The sequence below is a fragment of the Macrobrachium rosenbergii genome, chromosome 8 (assembly GCF_040412425.1).
Source record: "Macrobrachium rosenbergii isolate ZJJX-2024 chromosome 8, ASM4041242v1, whole genome shotgun sequence".
NCBI lineage: Eukaryota > Metazoa > Arthropoda > Malacostraca > Decapoda > Palaemonidae > Macrobrachium > Macrobrachium rosenbergii.
The window spans coordinates 45,418,598-45,440,724 of record NC_089748.1 but is presented as its reverse complement, the minus strand read 5'-3'; the positions used below and the strand labels follow the sequence as shown (position 1 = coordinate 45,440,724).

Genomic DNA, 22,127 nt, shown 5'->3' with positions numbered 1-22,127 from the left:
TTTATATACATCTTTTATTAAAAATTACACATATATTACAAAGAATAATTTACATTCATCCACATACTCACTTTTGAAGAAGAAACCGCTGTGTAGCAATCAATGATAAACTGACATCAAATGACTGTTAATCACCTCTAAGAACAATTTAGGTGATCGTAAATTATTCCGAGATCTAAAAAAAGACACCAAAATTATAAAAACACTCATTATGAAATGTAATAACGAACTGATTACTGAGGAATAAAAATTTTTCCAGCATTTGGCTAAACGATACACCATTATACGCACGAAGGAAACCAGCTCCTAATCAGCTCTCTTCAGAGTCAATTACGGTCACTTCATCCGTCAAAATTAGAAGTTTTGCCGGACGACAGACATAATTAGGCTGCGGTCATTACTTTTTTCTTTTTAATTCGAAATTTAGAGAGGACCCATTCATACCTATCATACATACTACGGTGGAGAGCTCATGGGACGTGGGAAAACCAGCCTGCAGGAGGCGCTGCTGTCTACTTCTCGTAGGTGACCTCGGCGTTGAAGCCTTCGCCGATGTCGAAGAAGCGAACAATCTGTCAAGGACGAAAAAAAAATCAGGTATCTTCATGCCATTTCCTTTCTCGCGTGACGCGTCGTCAATTTTATGCGTTCGTTTGCTGTGTTTATATAATTCAAACCAAGAGACAAAGGGAATGGAGTGGAATACAGAATTTAGGCCCAAGGCCAAGCGATGGGACCTCTGACGAAGCTATCTAGGGATGAAAGGGAAATAGACATTAAAAAGGTTAAATTTAAAAGTGTAACAGAAGGAAAACCTCCCAGTTGCACAATGAAACAACTGTTAGAAGAGGGTTGAGGAAAATAACATAGAAGAAACATAATATGAACAGAGCAGGTAGACCAAGCAAAACGAATGAAAGGGGTTGCAGCTACGGGCCTAAGGGACGCCGAAAGAGCCTTAAATAAAGAAGAGACAGACAAGAAGGGGAGTGCGATTTACGGCCCACAAGAGGCGCAGGAAACAGGTAAACGAACCACCACATTAATTAGGATTTACCTGAAGGCGTCCGTCGGGGAGGAGGACCCTGTACTCTCCCTCGGTCCTCTGGCCGTCGCTGTTCTCGACGTGGCTGAAGGTGTTGCCGCTCTCAGCGTCCTCGACGCCCCAGGTGAAGTCGTAGGGCATCCCTTCCATTGGGGGGCTTGGCTTTTTGGGGAATACAGAAGGAAGGGGTCACTTTCTTACGCATCTTCATGGCCGAGATCGTTTGGTTAAATATTCTACTCGGAAAATTCAATTTCCATTTTTTCATTGTTCTTGCTTTTAAGATTTGATGAAATGAAAATAAGGAATTAAATTCTAAAGGAGAATATTTTTGTTTTAAGAGAAGAGAGATAAGAAAATTAACGTTTAATGGGGAGAATGTCCTTCACATGGCAAGAAAAATTACAGCATAAGTAAAAACAGAATTCCATTTTTTATAAGAGCAAAATTCCCATTACAGCGAAAGTACAAAATAACATTTTTAACAATAGAAAACATCCCATTACTGCAAAAATACAGAATTATATTTTCTTACAACAGCAAAATTCCCATTACAGCAACAGTACAGAATTAATTTTTTTTAATAGCAAAAGTCCCATTCCAGCAAAAGTACAAAATAAAATTTTTAACAATAGCAAACGTCCCACTACAGCAAAAGTACGGAGAATTACATTTTTTTACAACAGCAAAGGCAAAGAATTAATTTTTTTTTTACAAGGAACACTATTTTTCTGTCAAAAAACCGAGATTTTAAGTTTCCGTTGCGCTACCGGAATTCTGAAACTGAAGTCCCATATAAAAATAACGTTACGAAAAATATGCAATCTATTTATTAACATTTCATAAGACGAAGCAAACTAGATATATAAGGGAGTGAATGTTTACATGAAACTATTCAAAATTAATTAAATAATAATAATGAATTTCAATAACGTCCTGAGATACTACCGACATGAAAAATGAAAAAGGTAAATGACTGAAATACTTTTCTTTTCTTATTCAGAAAAAGCTGCATTATACAGTACACTGTTATTTAACAAATAATATTAACGATCAAGAAAAAGCAACAAATTCACATTGATGGTTTGTGTTTGTCAAAATTCCTTAATGTCTACCTGAATTTACCGTTGTTATATTGTACACGATTTTCCGTTCTACTCAGACTTTAGTTTACCGAAGTGTTATTGAAACACGGCCATACCTACCAAAGTAAAACATATTAACAAAAGAGAAAGCACTTGTAAAGAGAGAGAGAGAGAGAGAGAGAGAGAGAGAGAGAGAGAGAGAGAGAGAGAGGACATTCTTTTGTCAATTACTTACAGGACTGACAATATTCGGAACGATGTTCTGTGGTTCGGCAACCAGGATGTTGTTGGAGGGAGCTTCGTACAACTGCACGGGCTCTTGCACTGTTTCTTCGGGTTCCTCGTACAGCTGCACGGGCTCTTGCACGGATTCGGCGGGAGTCTCGTACAGAGTGGAAGGCGACTGGGGGATGTCGTAGTTGTACTGAGGGGCGCCTAAGGTCATGCCCACGACAAGGAACATGCCCAAGAAAGTGACGGCCTGGATTGGTGAAAGAGAGAGAGAGATGACGGCTGAGGTTTCTTCCCTCTTACGTTTCTAGTCGCAAGTTTTGGCAGTCGATCTTTTTTAACCCCTTTTTTTTTTGCCTTTTAAATCGTATGTAAAAATGTAAACGTCTACGCATGCGTATAAACAAACGCAAGTCACTAAAAAAAAACTTTACATTAAATAGAATCAGCACAATTCGCTATTATGTTAAATTAAAAGATCATTTTTAATTTTAAATCGGCATTTGCTTGTGAAAACAAGTAAACGTCCACGCATGCGTATAACCAGACGTAAATCATTAAAAAAAACTTTTACATTAAACAGAATCAGCACAATTCGCTATGACGCTAAATTTCAAAGAACATTTTTAATTTTAAATCGGTATTTGCGTATGTGTAAATACATAAACGTCCACGAAAGCGTATAAACAAAAGCAAATAATTGAAAAAAACTTTACATTAAACAGAATCAGCACAATTCGCTATGACGCTAAATTTAAAAAAAAAATTTTTAATTGTATTTTGGTATTTGCTTATGTAAACATGTAAACATCCATGCGTGTGTATAAACAAACGCTAATCATTAAAAAAAACTTAACATTCAACAGAATCAACACAATTCACTATGATGTTAAATTGAAAAGATAAGTTTTAATTCACAGATACAACACGATTTTTAGATAAACGCAAATCATTAAAAGAAAACTATTTACATTCAACAGAATCAGCACAATTCGCTATGACGTTAAATTTAAAAGATCATTTGCAACTCACAAATAAAAAAAAAACGATTTTTGGATGATGTGTACAGAGTTTAACGTTTAAGAATGATTTAAGAAAAGAATCAGGATTTTTCCTTAGATCTTATCTGACTCTTGATTAAAAATTTTCGTTCATCCATGCAAGCTGAGAAAATAACGGAATGGAAAAAAAAGAAATAAACAGTACAGAGATATGCAAGAATATTTGCATGCTAATCACTGTTCAGTTAATTTGGATTATGTCATATACGTATCTACCAGTTGTTTTATTGTCAAATTACTGTTACAGCGTTCGTGTAGAACTGTTTAAAAAAGAAATTCTATTACTGGGTTATGTTACGTCTAATTGCTGTTATAGTCTTCGTATAGAACTATTTAAAAAGTAAATTCTGTTACTGGGCTACGTTATGTCTCATTACAGTTATGAACTTCGTATAAAACTATTTCAAAAGGAAATTCCATTTATGGAGTTATGTTACGTCTAATTAATGTTATAACCTTCGTATAAAACTACTAAAAAATGAAATTCCATTACTAAGTCATGTCTAACCACTGTTCTAGCCTTCGTTTGAAACTACTGACAAAGAATATTCCACTACTGAGTCATGTTACGTGAAATGGCCTGTCTCCAAAGTCATCAAGATTCGTGGCGACTCTCCCTCCTTTTTTTCTTTCTGAACTCGACCGAGAGAAGTCCCACGCAAGTTGCAGCTACACCTCTAACCACAAGTAATTCAGGACCGCCGTCCACAACTTGAAACCAAGTCCGGCGAATTGCTTTCATTTCGACCCGAAGTCTCGAAGTCCAACTAGATCTCGGGGCACTTTGTCTCACAAACTGTCACCTACACCTCTCTTGCGTAACACGAGACGACGCCTGTCTGAGGAGAGCTGTTGTGTTGACACCTGAGAGAGAGAGAGAGAGAGAGAGAGAGAGAGAGAGAGAGAGAGAGAGAGAGAGAGAAACACTTTTCCTCTCGGGGCAGAGTGAGAGAGAAGGGAAGAGGATCATACACCTTAGGAGAGAGAGAGAGAGAAAACACTTGTTCCTCTCAGGGCAGAGAGAGAGAGAGAGAGAGAGAGAGAGAGAGAGAGAGAGAGAGAGAGAGAGAGTAGGGAAGAGGATCACACACCTTAGATACCATGATGACAGCTGGAAGACGCAAAGGGCTTTACTGATACCCAGCTCCAGTCAGGACAACCATTTATATACCGGCAACCGGTCCCGGCCCTAACTTACCCCGGCGGTTACCCAATGCCCCCACGGGGGCACTAATGACCTTGCTTAACCATCTCTCTTTCTCCTGAGAGTGAATTTTTTTTCTTTCTCTCTTTCTTTCTCTTTCCTTCTCTCCCTCTCTCTCTCTCTCTCTCTCTCTCTCTCTCTCTCTCTCTCTCTCCCAATTCCTGAGGTAGACGGCGGTCGCTCGTTTTTCTAGAAGTTGTCACATTTTTGTAATTGTATATATATGCTTATATTAACTTTATCACATACACAATTGTTCTGTGCATTAGTAGAATTATTAAAAGGACCTCATTCAAACTGGATGGTATCTAATGGAGTATTTATTCAGAAAAAGTTACAAGCTTTCTTGGACAAACAGTCCACATTTGTTTGTTTGTCTAAAAAAGTTTGTAACTTTTTTCTGAATAAATACTCCATTAGATACCATCCAGTTTGAATGAGTCCTGTCCTTTAGTAATTCTATATATGCTTTTTTATATACAATGTACTGTATATATATACATATATATATATATATATATATATATATATATATATATATATATATATATATATATATATATTAAGCCACAAATATCGTTTAGTATCCAATTGGAAATTGGATATTCGGCGATATTTCGGAATTCATAATACATATATATATATATATATATATATATATATATATATATATATATATATATATATATATATATATATATATATATTGAATCATTCTTTGTTGAAAGTTGTGGCATCCTCAGGCAGCGGTCAAAATCCTTCTTGATTACCGCCTTTCTTTTCTATCGGTAAACTTCCCTATTTCCTCCAGATTCCATTTCCTCATACCACCTTAAACCTATACCACTTATTCCACTACCCTCCTGCCACCTCTTCCTATTTATAATTCTCCAAATTCTACCTTTCTTCCCCTACCGAGGAACGTCACCTCTTCCACAATTTCCTGTTTTGCAATTTCTGTGTCTCGCACCTTTCACAGAATACTTTATCTTTTGAGAACATTATTATTATTATTATTATTATTATTATTATTATTATTATTATTCGGAAGATAAACTCCTATTCATACAGAACAAACCCACAAAGGGGTCCACTATTATTATTATTATTATTATTATTATTATTCGGTAGATGAACCAATATTCATATGGAACAAACCCACAAAAGGGGCCATTATTATTATTATTATTATTATTATTATTTATAAGATAAACCCCTATTCATACAGAACAAACCCACAAAAGGGGCCACTATTATTATTATTATTATTATTATTTTTATTCGGTAGATAAACCCATATTCATATGGAAAAAGCCCACCACTGTAGCCACTGACTTGAAATTCAAGCTTCCAAAGAATATTATGATGTTCATTTGAAAGAAGTGACAGAAGATATGAAATCCAGAAAGAACAGATCAGTTATCTAACAAAAAAATAAACAAATTTACAAATAAACAGCTCAAGATATAAGTTATTAAAGTACAAAGAGAACTGCAAGACATCCTCAGCAGGGAGATTGTTCCATAGACCAACGGCATGAGGAATAAAGGACCTCTGGAACCGAGAAGTTAGACAGCGAGCCACATTTACAGTACTGTACTGTATATTGGTGCTCCCGTCAGTATATCGTCACTAAAGAATAGATTAGAATATAGAATTTAGGCCGAAGGTCAAGGACTAGGACCTATGAGGTCATTCAGCGCTGAAACGGAAATTGAGAGTAAAAAGGTTTGAAAGGTGTAACAGGAGGAAAACTTCGCAGTTGTACTATGAAACAATTGTAAGGAGAGGGTGGAAAGTAAGATGGAAGAAAGAGAATATGAAGGCGGTGCAGTAAAAGGAATGAAAGGGGTTGCAAGCTAGGGGCCGAAGGGGCGCTGGAATAAACCTTAAGCAATGCCTACAATGCACCGCATGAGGTGCACTGAAGGCACTAACCCCCCCCCCCCCGGGGGATATTGTCAGTAAATGTAATACTTTTTTTTTTAGCGGTTTTGTCATTACAGCGACAGTAATCTGAAAGTTCATTAGGTAATTACTTTTCGTTCTGAATGTCAAAAAGGAAAACTTTCATTGCAACCGCAATGTCGCGTGTCTGGAAAATGGGAAAAAAAGAGTGAATGTTTATGTATGTCGTGTTTGGTTTTCTTATCAAGTTACATTTTGTGGGGGGGGGGGGCATTTAACAGTCTGAAGTTCACCTGTTAATGAGTATTTTGTTTTTGTTATGTTTTTTGTCGGAATGTCTAGTTTTTTTTTTAACGTAATGTAAATCTACTTTTCTATGTAATGTCTCTGAAAATATGTGAATGAAAATGAAGAGATACATTTTAAATCTAGATTGCACAAAAATGCTGCCGCCTTGTTAAACAGTGTATTTGTTAATTTCACACTCTAAAATTTCTTACACTCACACACTATAAATATACATACATACACACATATATATACATATATATATATACGTATATGTAAATACACATTTACATATTTTACACACGCACACACACACATATATAAATATATACACACACGTTTTCTGCATATTTGGAAACTCGGATATATTGATGTACTGATTCTTGTGAATACCAGCGTGTATTTTTTTTTATCGATTTCCTTAACTGAAATAGTCATCTGATTAATTAACTAACAAAATTATGGATTATGAATGACATGGCCATAACCGTAGTTAGGATTACCATTATGCTCCTAATTATTCTATTATCCAGATCTGAATATAAATAATCTAGTATTCTAAGTTCAGTAAGAGAGAGAGAGAGAGAGAGAGAGAGAGAGAGAGAGAGAGAGAGAGAGAGAGAGAGAGAGAGAGTAGAAGGTATCCAGAGAGAGAGAGAGAGTGGAGGGTATACACGAGAGAGAGAGAGAGAGAGAGAGAGAGAGAGAGAGTGGAAGGTATACACGAGAGAGAGAGAGAGAGAGAGAGAGAGAGAGAGAGAGAGAGAGAGAGAGAGAGAGAGGGGGTAGAAGGTACTTACACAAAAGAAAACCGATACTCTTCACAATGGCAAAATATCTTAAAACATCCTCACTTTTACTTGTGGCTTGAAGATAACGTATACAGCGGCAAGGACAATAATTCTTTTATTCTCTTTACATAAGCTTTTTTTTTTATCATCATGATTCTTACGCGCAAGTACGATATTCCCTGGAACGCATCATACACCATCTGAAGAACTGGAATTGGTATAACCTCAAGTTTGCAACTCAATAGCTAGAAGAGATGAACAAAAGATACGGTGGGATATTCTCTCTCTCTCTCTCTCTCTCTCTCTCTCTCTCTCTCTCTCTCTCTCTCTCTCTCTCTCAGGTTTCCTCATGTCAAGGTACAGTTTCATTTCATTTTAGGTCCGTCGCTTTAAATGGTCTTAAGTATTTGTCTGTACGTTGGACTTTTCAGAGGAAATATTTTTTTTAACGTACGAGAAGCAGCTACCGTAAGGTGTGTGTGTGTGTGTGTGTGTGTGTGTGTGTATATATATATATATATATATATATATATATATATATATATATATATATATATATATATATATATGTATATATATATATGTGTGTATATATATATATATGTATATATATATATATATATATATATATATATATATATATATATATATATATATATATATAGTGGGATATAAATATATATGAAAAAGGACAGAATAGATTAAGCAATCTAATCCCTAAGGCGTAGGAATTTCGCTTAAGACTCCAGGGAAGAAAAAAAAAAAAAAAAAAAGTTCAGTTAAGGTAGAATGAGACACACTTAATTTATAGCCTTACTATTTTCCCAGTCTCCATTGAACGGAGTTCTTCAGGAATCGTTTTCAGTAACCGGTTTCCATAAACATTTTGAAAGGATTCGGTGAAAAGATTCAAGGCGTCATTTTTAATGCCTTTTTTTTATTCATATATGCATTTGTGTTTATTTTATGTATTGGAGTTCAAGATTAACATCGCTAGGTCCTAGGTTTTAATGCAGTGTAAATCAACTATTATTATTATTAATATTATTATTATTACTATTATTATATTATTATTATTATTATATTATTATTATTATTATTATTATAAAAAAATAATCGCAGCAGCAGGCGTCTTAAAAATGGAGAAAGAAACACACAGCTATATATATGTACATGTATTTAAAAATAAAACTCTACAGAAAGCTATCTGTACAGTTATATCTTTAAATATATGAAGATATACATAACTGTGGATTTGTTTCTCCATTATTGTTGTTATTATTATTATTATTATTATTATTATTATTATTATTATTATTATTATTAGAGAAACAAATCCACAGTTATGTATGGGTACAAATATATTTAAAAACAAACCTCTACAGAGAGCTTTGGGAATCTGTTCGATTTCTCTTTGAAACGGGGAATCGAACATATTCCAAAAACCTCTCTGTTAGTTTCTCCATTTCAAGGCTCATGCTACTATTTGTGCTTTTTTAATTATTATTATTATTATTATTATTATTATTATTATTATTATTATTATTATTATTATTATTATTATACAAAAGATGAACCCGTATTCATATGGAACAAGCTTGCAGGGGCCACTGACTTGAAATTCAAGTTTTCAAAGAATATGGTATTCATTTGAAAGGAGTTACGGAAGGTAATAAGAAATACAGAAATAAAAGGAAAAAAAGATAAACTAACAAATTTATAAATGGATAAAAATATAAATAAATGAGTAAAATAAAAGGTAAACTGTCTTAGGTCAGTAATGCATTGCATCTCCGTTTGAACTCTGAGGTTCTAATGCACGACATCCTCAGGGGTATTGTTCCACAGTCCAACGGTGCGAGGGATAAAGGACCTCTGGAACTGAGGAGCTCGACAGCTCTTAAAAATTGTGTTCTGGATAATATTGGGCGTTTCGTAATTTGCATTTTTTTTAATCAACATCTGAAAGGGAAGACCCCTGGGTGTTTAAGGCACTCCGCAAAACATGAGTGTGTTGTTTTGTTCTTGCCGAGTTTTAAGGAACTCTCTCTCTCTTTCTCTCTCTCTCCCTCTCCCTCTCTCCCTCTCTCTCTCTTCCAAACCCCTTACTTTTCTTAACATCAATAATACATTAGCTAAAAGTTGTGAAATATAAATGATATAAGAAGAGGCGATATTCAACTTTGTTCTTGATGCTTGGTTCACGTTCATTATTGTTTATAATAATGTATATATGGATACGAACACCCTGGACTTAAGTAAAGAACTTACTATATAGAAATAGATCTCTTGTAAATCATCCAACAATTATGTACACACACGTGTATACATACGTACACACAAACATATATACGTGTATATATATATATATATATATATATATATATATATATATATATATATATATGCATATGCTATTTGGGGATATTTTCCTCTTATGCAATTTCTGTAGAAGTCAACAGTATTATTTGCAGAGATCATCTTTTTATATTCTGTAGACTTTGATTCAAAGTCTAAATGAAAAGGCAGTCTCTGTAAAAAATGCCATTGACTTCAAAAGAAACTACATACTGTATATATACATGCATATATATATATATATATATATATATATATATATATATATATATATATATATATATATATATATATATATATAATCAGTTCAATGTATATTTATATAACGAAGCGAAAATTTCCCGTATCCTGGCGCTCGGTATCCGTAGACATTTTCAGAGAGAGAGAGAGAGAGAGAGAGAGAGAGAGAGAGAGAGAGAGAGAGAGAGAGAGAGAGAGAGTACAAAACCCACCGCCTACTGCAACTGAGAGAGAGAGAGAGAGAGAGAGAGAGAGAGAGAGAAGAGAAGTTATGTAACAGGAAATAATTTAATAGGTTAACTGGAAGTGGCCGATAACTTCGTCGAAACGAGATCACTCTTCTAATTAACGGTGCCTTGTTTACCTGTCAGGAAACCTGCCTTCATTAATCACTCCCTCAGGTGACTAGTAATTATATCCCTTCGACCTTTAAAATTCAAAACATTCACCCAGTGGGTTTTCTCCATTTTACAATCACTTTTGACTAAGTTACTGTTTCCTACATTCATTCACTGTTTTATCTCGTCTTTTTCTCTCTCTGTTTTCAGTCGTTAAGGTCATAAACTGCCTGGGTATGGGATGCCAGGGTATGGAGTTGACCTACCCTGAGAGCAAAACGAGTACAAGTGAAGATGCGCACCTCAGGTGCATGACGCAACTACAAACAAGTAGGCGAAGATGCGCACCGGATCTGTGACGTCACGCTGGTGAAGGGAGGAAATCTCGCTCAGTTATGCTCTTGATTACTAAGTCCCGCGAAGGAAATTTACTATTTTGGACATCTAAGTGCCCTAATTATCTTCCAAAATCTCGGAATATTGAATAAATGTCATTATTCTACCTAAACGTGACATCTTCAACAAGAAACGACCCATGGTAGCCAAACAAATTGGAAATCGTAGTCGTTTTAACCACAGGTATTTGGACGCCGACCTTTGCGCGTTACGCTCGATAAGTGGGTTGCTCTAGTGGTAGTTATCCTCGATTAGTGGGTGGTCGGGCGAGCGTTTGTATCTTTGAAGCCTTCGTGCAAGAATGAAATTGGCATATGCTTTCAATGTTATCATATTTTCTGACGTGTAGTGTTCTCTTAATGTTGTTTTTCTTCGTCTAGTTAATCTATGTTACAGACTGCGTGGGACACCAAAGAAAAAAAAATGAAAATCTTGAAATAATCTTTAGTTTGGGTTAATGAGATTTTATTGCATTTTTTTTAGTTCCAGCGAAGGGCGCGTTTAGCATTGCTTAGAGCATTGAAATAAACCTTTTTTGATCATTAAGACTAAACACCTAAGTATAAACTCTACCTATTCATTGCACTTGTTGCATTGTTGTTCTGCAATCTCTCCTTTCCTTTCCCCACTTCTACATTCTGGGTAAAGCTTCTTGTATTTTAGTTACTTAATTTCTTTTTTTTTTTTCCTACCTACGTAAAGTGAATTTTAATCTCATAAGGCAAACTTGGGACAATAACAGATGATTTCCTACAAAGTATACATTTGAAACTTAATAATTTAGAATTTACTTACATTTTTATCTATTTATTCATTAATTTGTTAATCTATTTTTCCTTTTCTAATATTTGATACTTTCTTTCTGTATTTTCTATTACCTTCTGTTACTTCTTTCAAATGAACAACATAATATTCTCTGGGAGCTTGAACTTTAAGACAACAGCCCCTTTGGTGGGCTTGTTCCATATGAACAGAGTTCCTCATCTGAATAATAATAATAATAATAATAATAATAATAATAATAATAATAATAATAATAAAAATAATAATAATAATGCAATCATTAACACACAAGCACACAAGAATTGTTTCTCCAGAGACCAAAACACCACAAGGACACTTGATAAAAAAGGAAACATATGGACTAAAGAATATTTTTAACCACAAAACATTTTCCACGACCAAAGCAAAGGAAACCACAGGTTACGTAAGAGTTCTCCCTTTCCCCAGATCATCTTCAGAATCGAACAGAATATAGAATTTAGGCCAAAGGCCAAGAGCTGGGACCTATGAGGTAATTAAGCGCTGAAAGGGAAATTGACAGTAAGATCTGAAAGGCGTAACAGGAGGAAAACCTCGCTGTTGCACTATGAAACAATTGTTAGAGAGGGTGGAAAGTCAGATGGAAGAAAGATAAAATGAACGGCGGTATAGTAAAAGGAATGATAAGAGGTTGCAGCTAGGGGCCGAAGGGACGCTGCAAAGACCCTGAAGTAATGCCTACAGTGCACCACGTGAGGTGCACTGACGACACTACCCCCGTACGGGAAGGTCATCTATCCTCAAAGCACATATGCAAAAGCATATTATCCCAACGCAAACACATCTTGTGCCGGCCTGCTCAAGGGCAATGTAGCATAACAACGGCAACAACATATAATCAGCTGATCTTCTCCAGGCTAGGCTCCAATCAGTTCTTCCCTTCTTGGGAAACGTAGCACATGATCTCATTCAACGTCACACGTGAGTGAGACACGCTGCCATGTTGGCGTTTCTCCGGCAAATTTCTTTCTTTCTTTAATTCTTCAGCTGGAAACCTTTTTGGACTGAGTCAACAGACTACATAAAGCCAGCCTTACAGTTCGTTCGGGTTGCCCCAGGAGGTCCCTCAGTGTAAGGCACCTTTGATGTCTACCAGAGAATTGCTAATGAATCTTCCGGTATATTTTGCATCTTCCAATCTTGGATGGTCTGGGATGCAGCTTAGATATTTGTCGAGCTTATTCTTAAACACATCTACGCTCACTCCTGATATGTTCCTCAGATGAGCTGGTAGCGCACTGAATAGACGCTGCATTATCGATGCTGGTGCGTGGTGGATTAATGTCCCGTGTGCTTTCCTTAGTTTTCCTGGTATAGTTTTGGGCACTATTAATCTACCTCTGCTTGCTCTTTTTGATATTTTTAGCTCCATGGTGTTTTCGGTAATTCCTTCTATCTGTTTCCATGCCTGGATTATCAATATGGCTCCAAAGGGAAATCAGCCTGCAGAGAGAGAGAGAGAGAGAGAGAGAGAGAGAGAGAGAGAGAGAGAGAGAGAGAGAGAGAGAGAAAGTTACAGGAAAAGGTGATAAACAATCGAGTACCCGAATAAAAAATAAAACCAATACGCCTGAAATTCAAGAGACGTCAGCAGCGGCAGCAGAGCAGAAACGAATTTGCTCCTCGCTTCAGTATTTGGAGTTTCGAGGATTTTCGGAGGATTCCACAGCTGCACTAGGCAAACTATTCCATATTTTAGTAATATCCAAGATAAGAACTCCAAGCAAAGTGAGTAGTAGTATTAAACCAGATGCTAGAAAACGTCATGCTGTTTGCACCAGCAGACTGCGTTCCGGGTGTTCTATACAGCAGATGCTCTGTGGCGTGAATGGAATAATGGGTTATTATCAGCAGAAAACTTGTCGTGTTCCCAGTGGCGAGTGGCGATGGATAGAGCGTTTAAAATGAAGGAGAATACACCCAAAGTATTCTACCAAAAAAAAAGAAAAAAAAAAGAAGAAAAAAAACAAAAAAAAAACAGAATAAAGTATTTCAGTTAGAAAAATGTCAAGACCTGCATCGAACACTCGTGTGGCGCTTAACGAAATTGTTCAACACTTTAGGAATTTTTCGAGTTGCTTTACAAAAGAAAATCCTCTTCTTCATTTTGCAAATAAAATCAAGATGATTTTCGTTAAGCATTCTAGTCAGCCAATGTCTGCAAATGATATAGTAATGGTAAGGGATTGTGAAGAAGTGCAAGTGTTTGCAGGAGAAGAAAGTTGAAAGTCAATGTGTGCAACAATAAGATTTGCAGGGCAAATGGAAACAAGGATGATGGAGCAAGGAATAGGAGTGGGATGACAGATGAAGTTTGTCACAGAACAGGTGAAGCACGGAAGGTAGCAGAGTGTGTGCCATAGATTTGGGAGAAAGCGGGAGAGTGATTGTTGAGCCAACTCTCCTTTATAAAGTGATGTGTGGATGCTGAATGCAAATGAAATTAGTTCAAGCTGTTAACGTGAGCTGCTTGCGCAGTATAAATGGAATGAAAATGATTAAAATAGGAAGAATGTATATATGTATATATACATATATACATATACACACACACGCACATATATATAACTATATATATATATATATATATATATATATATATATATATATATATATATATATATATATATATATATATATATATATAAAAAGACTACTCTCTAAATGCAAATCTCAGATCATTCCTAGAACGTAAATACGATACAGATATCTCTTACCATCAGCGCAAAGACCACGAAGGACGACATAGCCATTCGTCTTAAGGAAAAAGGAGAAATTTATTCAAAGTCATAATGGCACGCAATCCTTAGATTCCTGGCCCTCCTATGTGTCCTAGACAGCCTCCTTCAAGGCTCTAGATGAGAGAGAGAGAGATAGAGAGAGAGAGAGAGAGAGAGAGAGAGAGAGAGAGAGAGAGAACTGGCTATTCTCATGCCAGTCCAAGGTTTATTGCCATTTCGTGTTGCTTATTGCTGTATTACTTGTTGGAAGCAAAAACTCTCATTTCCATGACTTATCCTATTTTCTCGCTTGTTGGTCGTAAGTATTCACTGTCCTCTCTCTGACGGTTGTACTAAAATTGTTAAGAATTCCGCTTAGCATGAAAGAAAGTACTTGAATCTGAGGGTAAAACTGGGATAACTTTAATTTATACGATTTTAAAATCAACTTATTCTCTGAAGTTCATAGAGCACTCTGACATTATTATTATTATTATTATTATTATTATTATTATTATTATTATTATTATTATTATTATTATTATTATTATATGAATCCTATTCATGTGGAACAAACCCACAGGGGTCACTGACTTGGAATTCAAGCTTCCAAAGAATATGGTGCTGATTCGAAAGAAGTAACAGAAGGTAGTGGACAGGAGACTAACAGGAAAAAAAAGACATACTAGTATCTAGGACAATAAAACCAGTATATGGTTGCTGCAAGTGCTGGTAGGTGGCCTACAAATCTAAAATAAAAAAAAAATCGATTAATCTATTTATGTTTTCTTTTTTTTTTAATAAACGAATCTCTTCTTTCTGTATTTCCCTTTACCTCCTTTTACTTCTTCCTAATGAACACCTTAATTTTCTTTGGAAGATTGAATTTCAAGTCAATGGCTCTTGTATGTTTGTTTCATATGAATAGGGTTCATCTTCTGAATAACAATAATAATAAATTTCAAGTCAGTGGCCCCTGGGAGTTTGTTCCATATGAATAGGTTTCATCTCCTGAATAATAATAATAATAATAATAATAATAATAATAATAATAATAATAATAATAATAATAATAATAATAATAATACTGTTACGAGGTTTCAAATCCAGGACATACACCAAGGGTTTGTCCGGAGACAGACGATGCCCCCCAACTCGGAAAATAAAATGGGACAAATCAATAGATTTTGGAAAAATCTTTGTGTTACTACTTTTCTTTTTCTCTCTCTAACTCGGTTCACTTGAAGAAAAACGAACTCTTACTTATTATCTATGTCAGTTTTCAGGCCTGTTTTCAATTACACTAAACTAAAAACTAAAGAGCCTAAATATATATATATATATATATATATATATATATATATATATATATATATATATATATATATATAAATTCTGGATTATTATTCAGCGAACGATTTCGCTGTATGACTGGCATATCTTAAGAGTCCACCTTCTGAATCTGAGGAATAAAAACATAGTACTCCTGAGGAGTAAGTTTTTTCACGTCAGCCTCAGTTGTCAGAGTTGTATTTCATTTTCGTTATCAGTAGATGTGGAACTGACAGTCATTTGTTTATCGTTTACTATATTCCTTAGAAAATATAGCATATTTTTTGGAAGGAATATAGAAGGATATAGAATTTAGGCCAAGGGCAAGCGCTGGGGCCTATGAAATCGTTCAGCGCTGAAAGGGAATTTGGCAGTAGAAGGTTTGAAAGGTGTAACAGGAGGAAATCATCGCAGTTGCACTATGCAACAATTTAGGAGAGGGTGGAAAGTCAGATGGAGGAAAGAGAATATGAATGGAGGTACAGTAAAAGGAATGAATGAGGTTGCAGCTATGGGCCAAAGGGAAGCTGCTATAAACCTTAAGTAATGCCTACAGTGCACCGCGTGAGGTGCACTGATGGCATTACCCCCTACGGGGTAAAGATTTTTAGGATTTACCATGGCCTTCTTCTTGAGAAAATCAATGTTGATTCGAGATCCCTTATATTTCCAGGATTCTCCAGTTAGCTTTTTTCATTGACAACGAAAACTTTTTATTTTTTCACTGACTGATAAAATTGACAGCCTGATGGTGCAATACAAGGCATTCACGAATGAGACAAGGAAAACATTCCAACCAAAGAACCTATTATAATCATAAGGACAATTACTGATATCTGGAATCTCAGAAGGTATGAGATTAAGCGGATGGGGTTTAGCTGATTCAGATCAAGCCAGCCTTACGCCAGTAGGGGCCAGAGCCTAAATTCGGCAAGGTGTACAAGGGCAGATGGGGTCTGGTGTAGGCCTCTGGGAACAACAACCAACCGTGACCATTATACACGGAAAGAATATAGCGGTTCTGATAATAGATAAGGTTCCCCCTTTCAAGAGAATGACGCTTTTAATCGGAACAGTTTTCTCTTTTTTTTCTGTGATATCTGCAATGCGTGGGATTTCCATGAAATAGTTGGCTCTTTTAGCAACAGGCAGAGTGGAAAGGTGTATTTTGTTTTTGTTAACAGAGCCAAAGAAGATCAAAGACCTTACGGTGGATTTTACAAACGAATGTACATCTGGTGAACGTGACATTCAGATATATATATATATATATATATATATATATATATATATATATATATATATATATATATATATATATATATATATATATATTCATTATTCACAAACATTATGCTTCAAATGTCGTTTAATATCAAATTCACTCGACCTCGAAATAACAGCATACACCGAAGGGGAATTTATAATAAGTGATGAGCGATCCGTCGCCGGGGGACTCGAACCACCGAATAGATGGGGAAAGACGACTTTTTCAGTGGGGCTACCATTCGGCTGTCAAGATTTATATATATATATATATATATATATATATATATATATATATATATATTATATATATATATATATATATATATATATATATATATATATATATATATATATATATATATATATATATGTATGTATATATATATATATATATATATATATGTATGTATATATTATATATATATATATATATATATATATATGTATATACAGTATATGTATGTATATATTTTATATATATATATATATATATATATATATATATATATATATATATATATATATATATATATATATATATATATAATCAATGACGGGAATAAATATATCTGAAGATCCCTTTTCCTTACCAGTTATCGACAAACGACAAAAGCACAAGGTCGTTCACCTGTATAAGCAGAGACATTTCCGTTGCAAACAGCAGAGTGAGTTTCAAGAAGACTTTCCCAATATTATCTGACAGCACAACCTATACAGTTTTTCTTTTAGCTAACCTACTCTTCAATTTATGTATTTTTTTCTTCCGGAATCTCTCTCAGACCATTTTCGTCTTTTGTAATGGAATGTAAAATTTCGGCCAAGGACCAAGCGCTGGGACTTATGAAGAGGTCATTCAGCGCTCAAAGGGAAATTGAGAGTAGAAAGGTTTGACAGGTGTAACAGGTGAAAAACTCGCAGTTGCACTTGAAACAACTGTTAGGAGAGGGTTGAGGAAAGTAAGAGGGAAGGGAATATGAACGGAGGCACAGTAAAAGGAATGAAAGGGGTTGCAGCCATGGGCCGAAGGGACGCTGCAAAGACCATTAAGTAATGCATACAGTGTACCGCATGAGGCGCACTGACAGCGCTACCCCTCTAGCGGGGATTTTCATCTTTTAACCTATTTTCAAAGAAATAAAAGAAAAATAAAGACAGTAATGATTCCATTAGAAACATCAACGAAAGGATTCGCACGCTTCTTAATGAATAACAAGTGATTACAAGACAGATATTTAATTCCCGTCCGCCGGAAAAATGGTACGAAACTGAATACTCTGTTACTCATTAGAATTTCACAATAATATCTTTGTAGTACCTCTTTTTTTTTATTTACTTTTCAGCGTTCGTCTCTGTCCAAAAGTTCCCTCCCAGGCTGTTCTCCCTTCTGTACCCAAAAGGTAAGACGAAACGGGCTGAAATACGCGACACCTCGTAAGTTACGTCACTCCGGGTTTCCTTAAGGACAAAGTCCCGTGAATTTTCAAGTAGATCTGAACCTAATGGGCATGGTGGTTATAATCGTTATTTTGGGGGGGGGATGGGGGAGGGAGCGGGAGGAATGTGGTGACACACAGCAACAGGCAAATTACATTTTTGCTTTCACTCGCTTTGGTAGAGAACTTTCTTGATCTCTCTCTCTCTCTCTCGCTCTCGCTCTCTCTCACTGACTAGTTCCATGCTCAACCTGCTAACTGTGTATCACCTCTCTCTCTATCTCTCTCTCTCTCTCTCCCCTTTTACATTTGTATAAGTGAAATATTTTTTAATCTTTTTCTTTCTCTCTTCCATTCTACTTTTGTGTAAGAAATATTTCTTTTTCTCCCTCTACATTTATGTAAGTGATATACTTTTTCTTGTTTCTCTCTCTCTCTCTCTCTCTCTCTCTCTCTCTCTCTCTCTCTCTCTCTCTCTCTCTCTCTTCTACTCTCATTGCTTAAAGGATTTACAGAAACTTTACCGTAAGTTACTGGTTATTAAACTTGGGTCTCTCACTCTCTCTCTCTCTCTTTCTCTCTTCCCTTACCACGTCCTTCCGTCTCTCTCTCTCTCTCTCTCTCTCTCTCTCTCTCTCTCTCATTATCATAAACTGCGTGAGCTGACCATGGCATCATTTGCAATGCAAGTACCTGTCATATTTTACGAGTTCTGCAGTTTTTACCCCTCCCCCCGTCTCTCTCTCTCTCTCTCTCTCTCTCTCTCGGCCCATCGTTTAAGTGTCAGCTGCTTTTATGACCATATTTTTATCTTTGGTTTCATGTAAGTATGAGTAAGTAGGAAGGTTGGACATTCACAAGTTTGTTAATGTCACTGATCAATTTTCCAAGCGCCAGGTGTCTTTCTCGTTTTATATATATATATATATATATATATATATATATATATATATATATATATATATATATATATATATATATATATATATATAATGTCTATATAGTATTTCTTTTTATTTGTTAATTTTATACTTATCTTAATATGATTAGTTTCCACTGATTTAGTCCTCTTTTATGGCCACTTTGTACAGCAGTTTATTTCTACATTGTTCTGTCCGAATGTGTCACAATAATAATAATAATAATAATAATAATAATAATAATAATAATAATAATAATAATAAAGGTCTTGCTGTTAATATCATCAACACTTTCAGCGACATCACACAAAATCTTCATACTGAATTTTAAACATCGTAGTATAGCAAGAATAGACAGATAATATTACAAATTCACTGGAATGGCTTAAACCTCTATAATGAAACGAATAAGTTCGTTTTCAGTTACTTCTAATAACTTAATCATTCTCTCTCTGGTGGGGGGGGGGGGGAATGAGCTTCGAAGTAACAAAACATTTCATTGACAGCGAAGCGGCAAAAGTTGAAAGAAGAATTTCGAGGTATTTCAATTTTTAGTTTACTGAAAAGAAAACTTGCGCGCGGCTTTGTCTGTCCGTCCGCACTTTTTCTGTCCGCCCTCAGATCTTAAAAACTACTGAGGCTAGAGGGCTGCAAATTGGTATGTTGAGCGTCCACCCTCCAGTCACCAAACATACCAAATTGCAGCCATCTAGCCTCAGTAGTTTTTATTTTATTCAAGGATAAAGTTAGCCATAATCGTGCGTCCGGCAACGATATAGGCCAGGCCACCACCGAGCCGTGGTTAAAGTTTCATGGGTCGCGTCTCATACAGCATTATACCGAGACCACCAAAAGATAGATATTTTTGGTGGCCTTGATTATACGATGTACAGAAAGTTCGATTGCGCCGAGGAAACTTCGGTGCATTCTTTACTCGTTTTTTTATGGGGAACAATTTCGAATTGTCTTTTCATTATTACTGGAAGTTGATTTTCTTTGCTGTTTTCATTATCAGGACTTATAGTAGATTTAGCTGTTAATTATATTTCATTTGCTTTATAATTTTTATTTTTTCTGTCCAAGTTGTATACAGTATTATAATATGAAGTGGCAGCTCCGGCCTTGGACGAAAAGGTGGTGATAAGTCGCGCGGAAAACAGAAAATAGAAGATATTTTAATAGAATTGCGATAGAAAGATGTATCTGGGGAGTCCAACTTACTATAGAAATCCTTCAAGAGAAGAATCACATTTGGAATATAAAATTTATGCCAAAGGCCAACAGCTGGGACCTAACAAGTCATTCAGCGCTGAAAAAATTGAAACAGTTGTTAGGAGAAGGTGGATAGTAAGATGGAAGAAGGGAATATGAACGGAGGTACAGTAAAAGAAACGCAAGGGGTTGCAGCCAGGGGCCGAAGGGACGCTGCAAAGGACTTTAAAATTTAACGTTTCAAAATTGCTGTGGAAGCTGGCACTGAATCACGCCACTTAGACTGAGATGATAAAATTGATTATTCTTGTGATGAGTAGATAGAAAATCTAAATATTAATGACTTCTACTAGAAATGCTCATAAAATCTGAATATTAAACAAGTAAAAAACGCGCCGAAATTTTTTCCGCGCAATCGAGTTTTCTGTACAGCGGCTACAGCGTATATTCAAGGCCACCGAAAATAGACTTATCTTTCGGTGGTCTCGGTATAAATGCTGTATGAGCCGCCGCCCATGAAACTTTAACCACGGCCCGTTGGTGGCCTATCCTATACCGTTACCAGAAGCACGATTATGGCTAACTTTAACCTTAAATAAAATAAAAACTAATGAGGCTAGAGGGCTGCAATTTGGTATGCTTGGAGGGTGGATGATCAACATACCAATTTGCTGCCCTCTGGCCTCAGTAGTTTTTAAATTCTGAGGGCGGACAGAAAAAGTGCGGAGAGACAGACAAAACCGGCACAATAGTTGTCTTTTCAGAAAACTAAAAGGCTGACGATTCCTTATCAGTGCTGTGGTCCTTAGCAAGATCTTGCTTATTATTTTATTCTTCGACCTTTCCAATCTCAACAGTTACTTCTACAAACACTAATTTACACTTTTACCGCATTCAGTAGTCCTCTAAGTTCTCAAATCATCGACCAGTGACTGCATTCTCTCCCGATTCTGGTCATTTGCACCTTTTATTCCGAGATCCACCTGTTCATACAAATGTTATATCTCTGCATTGATTTCCCTGTGTAACAAGTTTCATGTCCATTTAAGGTGCAAAGTGGTTTAACGATGGGAAATTAAAGGTCTTATTTAAGGTGCAAACAGTGATGCATGGGAGATGTCATACCTGCAATTAGATAAGAGGTAAGGTGACCTCGACCTACTGAATGAATACCTGACCCTGTGCATGTAACGTTAGCAACACGCCTGCGCAATGAAATAAAATCCTTCACTATTTCACGCAACAAACGGCTGCCAATGTTGACTGACTTGCTTTAAGTGATTTGACATTGAGGAATGAAGGTTCTTCTTGGTGGCAGAAGTAAGAAAAAGGACACAGTGAATCACACTCTAAAATGAAAAACCCACTTTCTGCGTGGATGAATTCCTAATGGTGCGTTTGCGTTCGCTTATTGTTTTTTTATATAGATTTGATGTAATCTGTTAACGATGTACAACGTTTCTGCTTTCGACTG

At 35.8% G+C, this 22,127-nt stretch overlaps 1 protein-coding gene across 3 annotated transcripts in view; it reads right to left on the bottom strand.

The window, feature by feature from the left end:
* The window catches only part of LOC136840777 (cuticle protein 8-like), a 151,160-nt gene continuing 129,033 nt past the window's right edge, over positions 1-22,127 (bottom strand). For 2 of the 3 annotated variants that reach the window (XM_067107652.1, XM_067107651.1), the window contains exons 2-4: positions 2,366-2,611; positions 1,058-1,207; positions 1-572 (exon numbers count right to left, since the gene is read on the bottom strand). In XM_067107652.1, the coding sequence (XP_066963753.1) occupies positions 513-572; positions 1,058-1,207; positions 2,366-2,611 (456 nt within the window). In that variant the 3' untranslated portion in view covers positions 1-512. Of the gene's footprint in view, positions 573-1,057; positions 1,208-2,365; positions 2,612-4,513; positions 4,541-22,127 lie in introns of those variants that run through there. The other variant, XM_067107650.1, reaches the window with a different exon arrangement.